This window comes from Lissotriton vulgaris, chromosome 5 (genome assembly GCF_964263255.1).
Source record: "Lissotriton vulgaris chromosome 5, aLisVul1.2, whole genome shotgun sequence".
Classification (NCBI taxonomy): Eukaryota; Metazoa; Chordata; class Amphibia; order Caudata; family Salamandridae; genus Lissotriton; species Lissotriton vulgaris.
In genome coordinates this window covers 821,149,401-821,161,702 of record NC_141693.1, presented here as the reverse complement: position 1 = coordinate 821,161,702, position 12,302 = coordinate 821,149,401, and the positions used below count along the sequence as shown (strand labels likewise).

General features: G+C 45.2%; 1 protein-coding gene across 3 annotated transcripts in view; it reads right to left on the bottom strand.

Annotated features, from left to right (window-relative positions):
- Nucleotides 1-12,302, bottom strand: part of LOC147711647 (WASH complex subunit 2-like) — a 735,247-nt gene that overhangs the window by 148,535 nt on the left and 574,410 nt on the right. For all 3 annotated transcript variants that reach the window (XM_086922303.1, XM_086922305.1, XM_086922304.1), the window contains one exon: nt 6,439-7,062. In XM_086922303.1, coding sequence (XP_086778429.1) covers nt 6,439-7,062 — 624 coding nt within the window. The remainder of the gene's footprint in view (nt 1-6,438; nt 7,063-12,302) is intronic.

Here is a 12,302-nt window from a genome sequence, read left to right as displayed (position 1 = left end):
TGCCTCACTGCAAAATATGTTGCACTGATTGTTGTTGTGGAGCAGCATGTTTTACTGATGCAGTGTCTGTTAGTGTGTTACTTGTATTTATTCTCTGATGTGGTGGATAACCTTGTGTGCTTCGGAGGCATAATTCACCTTGCAGTAAAATAATATTATTAGCGTCAATCAGCTTGTGAGATTTGATGTGACACTCCAGAGCAAAGGTTAGAAGTTATTGTTGTGACGTATAAAGCATAATTTATTCATAGGATGCAAACGTTCTAAATCCATTTTACATTGCTTCTGTTCTACTGCCTTCTTTTGAAAGATTCCACCACATTTGACTGTGTAGAACATTTGTACCTTTAATTATTAAAATAGAGAAAAGGAATTTGATTTGGCCGTGCAATACAAGAGGGTGGTTAATAGTTACCCCATTCTCTGAGTGAAGTTTTATTTCAGGCACACCCTTCCCTTTTGCCTTGAAAAACTCCTCCAATACCTCCACTTGTCAGTGGCATACCTCCTCCATCCAGTGCTTACATGAAGTGTAATTCACAATTTGGAGCAGCTAAAAGGACAACAAGGAGTGGGGTAATGATTACTTCCCTTCAGCTTTGGAAGTTATCTTGTATAGTGGAATGTGTGCCTCTTTACACGTGGGAGCTGTTGGCCGAATTTTTTTTTTTTACTACACAGTCATGCATGCAAAAATGTAATTAGGTAGGATGTACATTCTGGCCCAGACCTTTCCTTTAGCAATGTAGTAGTAAAGCTCATAGCACTTAACAAAGTACACGTCAGCAAATATAAAACACAACTTTAAATAATGGAAATAAACATTTATTTATAAAGCAATCAATAAGTCATATCTTGAGCTATCTAGTCTAGGGGATGAGTTACTTAAAACCGAATGTAACCTAATCAACACAAATGCACGAGCAACTCTAACCTATTCTTCAGGGGCGTGTAACACTAACCAATATGATATTCAATTCTATGTGGAAAAAGTAGGTATTTTACTCTGATGGGCTATCTTAAATGCCACTTTATCTCACGTAGGCACTGGCTAAGTAAACAGAGCCAACCTCTTTATGCAACATTGATAACATAAATTGTGGTTTATTGCAATTTAGAATGGTTTATTCATGAGGCCTTGGAACTGATGATAGTTTTAGGGGAGGCAGTGGCCTGTTTCTGTTCAGCACAGTGGCTTCCGAAAGTCTTAAAAATCCACCATTTGCCTACTAATTTTTCAAAATTTTCTCGGGGGGAGAACCCCCCCGAACCCTCCTTAGGTGGTTCGGGCTCGCTCGCTGCGCTCGCTCGCACGCTGTGCTCCACCAATAATTTTACGCCTCACCACTTTCAAATGTCACCAGCCGCCACTGGCGAAGAAGTCCTTTAATGGAAAGGAAACATAACTGCAAAAAAGGAACAGCAAAATTAACTAGTAAAAAGCAAAGTTTTTAATGCCTTTCTAAAAGACAACAGACTGGGGGCCTGTCTAAGAACAATAGGAAGTTCATTCCAAGCGCGCGGGGCCAGGTAGTGGAAAGAACGCCCCCCTTGTCTGGTTCGCTTGATGGATGGAACGACCATTTTAGACAAAGAGGCAGATCGCAGAGTTCTGCTCGGATTGTAAAGAGCAAGGCGCTTTCTAATATACCTAGGGCCTGAATCATGAAGGGCCTTGTAGGTTAGCGTCAGGCTTTTGAAGAGAACCCTCTTGGCTATAGGGAGCCAGTGCAGTTCCTTCAACAAGTTAGAAGCACTAGCTCGTCTAGGGAGTCCATAAATAGCCCTGGCAGCTGAATTTTGGACTACCTGAAGTCTCCTTACGAGATATTTTGGGAGTCCTAGATAGAGGGCATTTGCATAGTCCAAACGCGACCCGACAAGTGCTTGGACAATGACCCTTCGATGGTTCACAGAAATCATGGGGAGAAATTTCCTGAGCATCCGCAGGATTCCAAAGCATTTCCCCGAAAGACAGGCTATTTGAGGCCCAAAGGTTAGCTCATTGTCAACAATGATACCTAGGTTTTTAGCCTTGGTACTTGCATTAGCAGGAGGAAACAGGTCTTGTGGCCACCAACTTTTCCAATTTGGTTCAGAGACACAGCCGAAAAAAAGCAGCTCCGATTTATCGGAGTTGCATTTCAAGCCGTGTCTTTTGACCTATCAAAGACTGCTTCTAAGCAGCCTCTGATACGGATCCCATCGAACACCTCGTTCTTGTTATAAGTAAACAAGAGCTGGGTGTCGTCAGCGTAAGACACGATCTGAGCGCCAAACGACTCCGCAACCTCTGCAAGGGGGGCCATAAAGATGTTAAAAAGCAGGGGGCTAAGAATAGACCCCTGAGGGACCCCCACTTCCAGGGTTGCCATAGCTGCGGAGTGAGGTGGCGCCCAGATCGTTTGTCGACGGCTGGCTAGAAATGATTTAAGCCAGTTCCACACCGTCCCCCTGAGGCCACAATCCCAGAGTCGAGTTAGGAGGGTATCATGGGGAACGGTGTCGAACGCCGCCGACAGGTCTAACATGACCAACATGGCCTTTCCTCCAGTATCTAAAACCTCTCTGATGGCGGTGGTGACTTCAAGTAGAGCGGTCTCTGTGCTGTAATTCGCACGAAACCCAGATTGAGTAGTGTGCAACAAGTTGTTATTCTCGATGAAGTCAGAGATAGATCTGTGCACGTGTCTTTCCGCCACCTTCGCCAGAGCGGGGAGGAGAGAGATAGGCCTATAGTTGGCGTGTATGATGGGATCCAAAGTTGGTTTTTTTATTAGTGGAAGGATGAGGGCGCTCTTCCAAGCCTGAGGGACTATGCCAGAAGACAATGAGGAATTAAGAATGGAATTAATGGGGCCGTTTAGCACAGGGGCTATTTTGTTGAGGCAAGAGACCGGGCAGGGATCTAAAGGAGAGCCCGATTTCAAGCCTGTCAGATGGTCTAATGAGGAAGCAAGGCTTAGCTGTGGGAATTCCCAGAGGATGGGTTGTAAGGAGGAGGGGGCATCAAGATCAGCAGCCTGAGGCTGTTTAGAATAGGTAGCAAGAGAGGCTTGGATAGATGTTATTTTGTCTACAAAATAATGTGCAAGTTCTTTCAGCCAAAGTTCTGAGTGAGACTGAGCAGAGATGCCTAGGGATGGAGAAGTGAAGTCTTTAACAATTTTAAAAATTTCCTTACAGGAATTGTCAGATTCGTCTATCCGACGTTCAAGATAGGATTTTTTTCCACTCCAAATCATCTTGTGGTAGGATCTAGTTAGGTTTTTAAACTTTTCTTTCTCAAGAGGATTGTAGTCTTTCCTCCAGGTTCTTTCTGCTCTCTTGCAGTTTTGACGGGCTTCTCTAAGCTGAGATGTGAACCAAGGAGCGGAAGGACGTTTGGCCTTGCTGGAAGTGACGTGCCTAGTAGTAATATAGGCGCCACCTCAACACTCTGACGATAGTTACTGTAACGACTTTCCACGCAAGGAGCATGGAGCTACTATGAGTACTGACCACTTTTGTGGAAAACACCTGTGGCCCTGAAAAGGGTGTCCCTTACACCTGAACCGGTTCGCAGAGTGGTGGGGAGGATGGGAAGGTTGGTATGGAATCTGCGGCTAGATACAGTCTCTTCCAGAAAAGGCATTACCCAAGGGAACTAACCTGTCCATCTGATAGAAACTTCTAGTTATAGATTCCTTACTTTTGAATAGATAGCCAGGCAATACCTCCCCGGAGGTGGGTCTGTGAACTTGATTAAACTTAAAAGTCCTGAAATACCAAACAGTCAAAGTGCCTGTCACAACAGACCTGACTGTCTAGGCCGTAAGTAATGTTTTGTGAACGTGTGCAGTGATGCCCATGTCGTTGCCTTGCAGACGTCCAGGAGAAAGACCCCACGTGCTAATGCAGTGATTGTAGCTTTGTCTCTGGTAGGGTGAGCCCGCAAGCCCTCAAGGGCTGTTTCTTGGCCAATGTGTATCAAATCTTAATGCACAGGACAATTCATGGTGAGATGGTTCTCTTCTGTACAGCTTTCTAGCCACCCAGAATTCTCTTGTGGGGTCAAGGTAGAGCGACCATGCTAATTTCGGGTCTCCTATTGCGGTCTTTTGATTGTAAGTGGGTGGCGTGAGTGAGTGAAGAGGGTGTCACAGTGGAGAGGGAATTGCACCTTTGGACTATCTGTAGTACCCAACGGTCTGATGTTGTTGACTGCCAGTGGCGGAGGTGAAGGCCTATCCTTCCTCCCACTGGGTGCCCATGATGGTCTGGGGGTGGACTAAAGAGGCTTGGAGGCAGCAGTTGCTGGGGGGTTGGTGGACTGGCCTGACCACTGGCTATCTGTTCCACTTGATCTTTGGGATACGCATGCTCTGTCACGAAAACGCTGGCTAACCTGATGGACTAGTAATGGCTGGCGCCGTTTCCGTTGCCACGAAAGGGTCAAAAGGCAGATTGAGTTGGACAAGGTGCCATAGACAAGGACGTGGCCGTAGCCCTGCTGTCCTTTAAGCGCTCCAGCTCTGAATCTGCCTGGTCTCCAAAGAGGCGAGACCTATTAAAGGGCATGTCTATGAGGGAAGCCTGGACATCCCCTGACAAACTAGATGTTCTCAGCCAGGCGAGGCACCATAAGGCCACAGGCAATAAAATTGTTCTACCTAGTGAGTTGGGTTTAGCAATCCAAAACTGGGATCAAGGAGCAATAAACTATCTGGCCGTTAAAAACTCAATTAATAAACAATGCTACCAACTGTCACAAAAAAATGACGTCGCACACTATGAAACAGGAAGAGGTCCACCTGGGCTGATAACATCATATGCAGGGCACAAAACTCAGCTCTATCTTAGCCAAGCACTGGGAAGGAAATCACAAAAAAATATCTTATGGGACAGATTAGTGCCCCTCCCAATTAAAGAATTAAACCCAGGGTGGAAGTCTCTTGAACTCAAAATCAGATGTAGAATTTGCAACTTTAAATCTGAATCTCTGCTACACCTCATTTGTTGCTGTCCTGGTATGCTACAGCCCCGTATGAATCTCTTAAAACAAATATGGCTGTGTAACAGGGTCCGGACAGTGAAAGATGCAGCTTTGGTTCTTTTTTCCTACACCTTATCGTCAGACTTGGCCAGATTTGTAAGATACATGGCCGAGCTGCATCTTAGGCTTATCGAAGAAGAGGGGCCAGGCAATACAAAAGGCAATCTTGTCTGTTTAATATTCAGCCTCCAGCAATTAGCTATTGATGACGCCGTTTTACATGTATCAAATGTGCAACCAGGGTGACCTGGCAATCTCTTATCCATTTTAAATGTATATAACATATCTTATTTTATTTGGTTCAGATAATGCCGTAACGTGAACTCATTTTGTACGAATGTTTTAAATAATTGTGATCTTAAATTTTTAAATCGTATGCAAGTCATATTGCAAATGGTTTTAAGTAACTGCAATAAAAATAAAATTAATTCATTCATTCACCTAGTAAGTTTGTTGTGTCAAGTCTACATCTGATGAAAAACTATGCTGCATCCTTCCAGTGGTAAGCCTAAGAGAGTATGGCCTGGGCCATAGGCAGAACTTGTCAAATCAAATCCCATAGTGTATGGGAATAATAGCCCAATAGGCATGCAGTGTTCACTGATCTAATAACCTATAATGTTATACTTGCATAATAGAAACTCAGGCCACAGAAAGAGTGCACATAACAACTGACTTGCTTCTTAGTTCATTATTGGCATTATCAGGGGGGGAGCGAATGGATGTATCTAAATTCATGTTTGAAAACTATCCCTTTTAAAAGATTCATCTGGGTGTTGTTGTAGCAGGCCTTAGGCTTAGAGTCATGCAACAAACCCAAGTTCCTGAGGAACACCTCGAGGTTATCAGCCACAGACATCTGTTTGAAATGGTCCCTTCAAGTTCAAATTAAGTACTGTGCGTTTAGGGGGTAACTTATTCTCTTGCACAGTGAAACATTTTGATGAAAACTCTCTTAAAGAGTGAAGGAGTTGAGCTTGGGATCCGGGTCTGAAGGAGCGGAAAGAAAGGAACGGATGTCAGTGCACACGGGTAGCGCTGATATGCATCTCTGCTCGTCACTTCCAGAGCGGAATGGATTAGATGGGGAGTAGCTCAGAGCAGCAGGAGCACTGCTCTTAAACTTTTCCAGATCCAGTCTAGCGCCAGAAGATATTCACAAGGTAAGGAATCTATATTTAGAATTAACCATCAGAAAGATTTGTTTCTGTTGCCACATAAAGGCGGGAAAGGTGTTAATAACGTTAATATCTGATAATTACCTTTACATTTCAGTTTTGTTTAACACACAACCTTTATATGACATTTATTACAATGTTATCAGGTGTAACAATTAATCACTACACACTATACCATTTTTTTTGTGATACAACATTGTATACATATGTATATTTTTTCTTTACCTCAAATATATTTTGGCTTTTCGGCTTAACGACTTGCTGTGATGCACTTTTTGCACCTGATTTCTGTACTGACTTTGTATCACCAAAGAGATCTTCTTCACCTTCATTGTCCAAGAAAGGAAATGCTTTTTTTTTTTTTGAAGCAGATTGCTTTGCAGAAAGAAAAAGATCGTCATCACTCCCCTGGTCATCAAAAGCAGATAGAGCAGATTTCTTCTCCGCTTTCACAGTTTTCTTTAACACCTCTTCGCTAGATTTCCCCTTTGCTTTTGATCCAGTAGATATATTTGACACTGCATGTTTTGAAGAAACCCCATCAGAGCTAAAAATGTCATCAATGGCAGCTGGTTGTTGCGTCTCCGCCACCATTATGCTCTTCACAGTGAAGTCATTCGGTAAAGAGGATGGGCTTTCCCTGAAAACATTTTTATCTATTTTCTTTTTGGAAGTGCTTTCTTTTGACTCATCAGTTTTGGGGTTTTTTATATCTGATATGGTGGCAGTCACTTCACCGTCTGTTAGATTAGATACCATTGTAGGATTCAATTCATCAGAATCTTGAGAAGCTAATCGTCTTCCTACCCTTGAAGGTGGTCGTCTTTTTCCAGTAACTTTAATGCGATCCTATTACAAAATCAAACCAATACAACAAAATGTTAGTAGGATTACATGTCTTAACACCTTTATTTTTAGACATAGTGTATAAATTAGTAACAACAACAAAAAGTGCCCCCCCCCCATTAACAATATATCAGATATCACAGTGAGTGAGTGGAGTGAGAAAGTCTAACCCTGACTTGAGTGATCTTTGGGTGTATGCGGGGTCGATGTAGTCTTCTTCAAGTAAACTGTAACAAAGTAGGGTAAAATGGCCCATTTTACAGCACAATATTGAAATAATTCAATATAAACGTTTCAAGTATACAATATGTTTTGAATGGAAACTCATTTTGAATGGAAACTCTTGAGGTAATATACGAAATTCAAGACTGCCTACTAAGGTGTGGGTTTCTGCAGGGGGGTGCACCCCAGGAGACAATGGGGCCAAATACATTCTAGGGGTGGCAGACAAGTCTAATTCTCCCCAAGTGTGGTGGAGGATTTATCCCCAGAAGACAATTTGGTAAAGATTTGTGGCAGAGAAGAGTATCATTCAGTCAAAATGTACCTAGCAAGTGGTTACAAAGCAATGACATTTAGAAGCAGTTGAGTAATCCTAGTATGCAAAGATTGTCATCATGTACTGTGACTGAAAATATACTTGGTGGGCAAGGTGAAGAAAGTATACCATTATAAAAGCTTATTATTACAAATTAAGAAATGACTCATACTGGGGCATGGCCTGAGAACATGGCCGAAAGGATGTAAGAGTGGAGAGCTCCATCCTCAAATCCATTAATCCTGCTACAGCTTGAATCTGCAGCTGTCGCCCGCATGAAGGAGTAGCCTGCGAGCCCCCTGACACCCAGAATGCCCACGTTACAACGGCCTTGGGGGGCAGAACTGCCTCTCTAGTTGGAGAATTGCTGCTGCTGGAAGCTTTTGTGTGGTGGCGTCAACTGTTTTCCAGGATGCAGATGGTGGTTGCAGGGGCCACGCAGTAATTGACACTCCTTGTTCACACTGGGCACTCACCTGTGGTGTGAGCCCAACTTTTCAGGTGGAGGACTACTACTACCAGACGGCCTGTTGATGCTGGAGGCCGCTTATCTCTGGGCCACAGACTGTGTTGTAGGTGCTACGCAGTGACACCCTGACCCCCGGGCAGGAAGTTGGCTGATTGAGGCAGGCAGGATACCCGGGTTGCATGCTCTGGTCTTGCTGAAACCATGCATAGGGTGCTCGGGCTGAGCCCCCAACTGCATTCTGGAACAGCCCGAAGGGCGTGATAGCACTGCTGTGGTGCCATGGGTGGCCGCAGATGTAGTGAGCAGCCTCTCATACAGCTGGCCTGGGAAGCTCGGAATGCACTGGGAAGCCCACTTTGAACAATATAGTCCTATGGCTGGAAGAGGCAGAGTGGGGCCTCGCAGATGCTCCCCCAGCGGCTGCATAAGATAGACCATGCTGTTTTGGCAAAGCATTGATCCGCTCGGCTCCCTAGAAGGAACTGGAGGGCCTCGCAGATGCTCCCCCAGCGGCTGCATAAGATAGACCATGCTGTTTTGGCAAAGCATTGATCCGCTCTGCTCCCTAGAAGGAACTGGGTGCAACTTCCTGGTCATGCCTGATGTCCCCATTTGGCCACACATTTGTGAAATGGTAAACCTGTCACAACAACAGAAAACAGGAGGCGGCTGGGTGAGTCAGAGGATGCAGGGGGAATAACACTGGAATGGGAGCACTGGCTGGCGGTCCCACCCTGAAAGTTGAAACCGCAAACTCCCCTGAAACATACTGTCACATACAGGGAGCAGGACAGAGGATCTGCTCCAGCAGGTTCACTTTGACATTCTAGAGGGCCCTGTGGAACATCCTGATTGCTCTACTAGGTGTGAACACACCAGATTGGGGAAGACAGGGCGGCAAGATCGCAGCAACACAATATGATCACACAATATACCACCCTGCAGTCTCTCCCACAGAGCTCTACAAAACTAACAGTCCCTATGAGGAAATATAAATGTTGTGATCGATTGTGTCCCCTATCTTGGACCCCACCGACTCCGTGTACACGCTACAAGTACATGTAAGTTCCCTCCCCTTCAAGCTATAAAGACGCAAATACATTTGCGTCCAACATTAACATGTCCTCTTTCAGATCCACCATGAATGGGTCGAATAGTCCGTTCCTAAATATGCCATGCCAACGTCTTTATGTAGTGCACTTTACACGTTTTCAGCTTTGGCGAAGTAGGCCCTGAAAATCTGCCATCGAGCCTTCTCCTGCCTTCTGGCTCTGAATCTCAAAACTGGGCTTGCATCTGTACCCGTGACCTCTGCCTTACTTCCTGTGCGGCTAACGGTGCTTGGCCCAGCCTGTTGCCTGCCAAGACTGTATTCAACCTTCGAATTATCTGCTCCACTCCTCGAAAATACATTCCTGTCTAGTAGTTTCATGTCAACATCCTTCCAGCTGCAGAGCGAAGGGCTTGGCCTCACTGTCTCTATGCAAGTAATTCATGGCTCTGTTTCCATGGTAGGCCCATGCCCTCCCTCGCGCCCCCTCGCATCTCATGCAGACACGTAGACGCTCATACACGCATTCACAGTCAGTATAGAATAGCCTCTTGTCCGAGAGACCTTTCCCTTCCAGATAATACAGTTCCTTAAACATGAGATATTAGATACGATTTGGGATTAGGTTGATCTGACACCCAGACATCTGTCTCCACATGTAGGGCTAAATGTCAAGTCCCCCTTCACCCCTCAAGTTACACGTACATTACACGTCATACTGCTGCGCACGCATCTCTGCCATATATTTTTGCTGACACTGCCGAATTCACTCCTGGATCCGCCTACTTGTGACATCATGATAAATGACGTTCTTGTTCACGCCTTCATGCACGCCTATTGTAACGCCTTTTTGTATTACGTACATGCACTCTTATCTCTCTTCTCAGCTGTTACGCCTCCTGCATATGCCTTTACTGTAATGCATTGACTATATATATGAATGCCTGTCAATAATGTATTGTCGCATACTTGCATGCTCGCCTATTACCATTGACTCTGTCAGTCTGTCCCTTCCCGAACCCGCGTGGTGACGGAACGGTATGCCACCTTGGCTCGAGCCAATATGCTAATCACCCAATTCCTTTTATAGGAATAAAACCCTTTTTGAGAAACCTCAAAATCACGGATTTTGCCTCTTATTTTATTATGAGTTATTCTTATTGACTTTACCGCATAGAAATTCAGTACCAGGTAATTAATTTTACCACATAATTGGCGCCCGAACAGGGACTCCTCCCCCCTCTCACCCGCCGGAGGTGCTTTGCAGGCTTAGCCCCCTGCCACAGCCGGACGGAAACTACGCGTACCCGCAGGATTTCCTGTATCTCCCTCAGGCCAATGGAGGTGACTGAGGCCGCGATCGACACCCAGACGAGGCGGTGAGAAGTGCGGAGGATCCCGACCAGAGCCTAGCTGAGAGAGCAAGATCCGAGGTATACGGAGGCCCACCAGGTTCCGAAGTTCCGAAGTATCTGCGTCACGAGTCGAGTCCGAATCCAGTCTGAATCCAGTCGAGTCCAGTCCAGGGTTTCCGAGGCCTTCTGTTTCCGTGCTTCCCGGTGAGTACCGTTGCTGGGGACGCATCTAGACGTGCGCATTAGTTTGTGCCGGTCAAGACAGGTTTGGGTACACAGACCTGGTCTGCACTGTTTTAGACAGTGTATCTGTACTGTTTAGCAGTATATCCAGTCTGCACTGTTGAGCAGTGTATCTAGTATTATGCAGTTAGCTAGTTATATTCTAATTGTTATCATTCCTGCCAAAATGTTTTAATGTGTCTCGAAATGTCGTGGTATGAGTGATTGTTCGATCGTCATTATTGTGATTATTGTGTTCATGGTGTTCATATCTGAGTAAGCACTAAGTAGCCAGATTTTTTTAAGATGCCGTTGTTCTCCAAATTAAGACAGATAAAGACTAGAAAAGGGGTACTCGAGGAAGCTGTTCCCATCCCACCTAGGGACACTCCAGGGTACTTTATGTACCACAAGCACGGCCTAGATGCCGTTTTATTTCTCGATTTATGGGTGGACTACACTAAAGATCTAGCAGAGAATCAGAGATGGCCCGCTGCAGGGACATGGGATTCAGAGTGTATCATAAGAGTAGAAGAAGCATTACGAAAAAAGAAAGCCAGACAGTCACAGAAGGATGCCATCGAATTATGGCGTAAAGAATCACATAGGCGTACAGAAAAAGCACTTAGAAAAGAAGAGAAAAGGAAAGAGGATCCAGACAAGGCCCAAGAAAACGTATTAGTTGAGGAAGGTATCCGAGTAAAAATAGAACAAGTAGACAGACAACTAAACACCCTTAGGAATGGTATGTATCCTCTCCTGGCCGAAGGTTTGCCTAAGGCCACTCCGGAAGTTTAAAAAGATCTACCACCTCCCATGCTCCCGACTAAAATGCATCCCAAAACCGCGAAGGACATTTTCCTTTCTTCCTATCTAGATGATGTAGCGCCCGCATATGCTAATGCCGCACCGCTGCGTACACCTCCTCTTGGCGGCGCTCGACCCCGAGACAATCAGCTCCTACCCCCGCGACAAGCTACTCCTCCACCTCTTCCTCCCGTTCCGAATGTCCCTCCTGGTCTTCCTCCCGTTCTTCCAACTCTTCCCGCACCCATTCCTCCCACTTTACATCCGAACAACCCTTTCGGAGGCAGTGCCTCAGGAGGCGCGTCCGGAGGAGCGATAGGTTTCCAGACACCTCCACAAGTACATAGAATGACTTACAGGGATCTAGCACAACAACGTACACCTCGATCAGCCGATTTCGATATAATAAAAGACCGTCTCGGGGATTGTAGATATGATCCAGTACCCGGTAGAAATGATGAAAGACTAATACTAGCATCAGTACGACTAAGACGGGTCACCAACTTTTTGTTGACCCTACCCGGAATGGTTGAACATCTAGACAGAATATATCGTTTTGTCCAAACAGGGCAGGGACCTGAAAGTATTAAGGAAGCCATGGCTCACCAGAAAGTTGACATTCAAGCCAAGATATTACAGTTTTTTATAAACTGCTTAATAAGAGAACAAGATAGGCCGGGGATGGACCCGGAAGAAATCAAAGCACTTCATAGATGGGGTCAGAATATAGCAGACGGGAACCATGATAAACAGAATTGTATAAAAAACATGTATCAAAGAATCAGAAGCGTAGTAATAAAA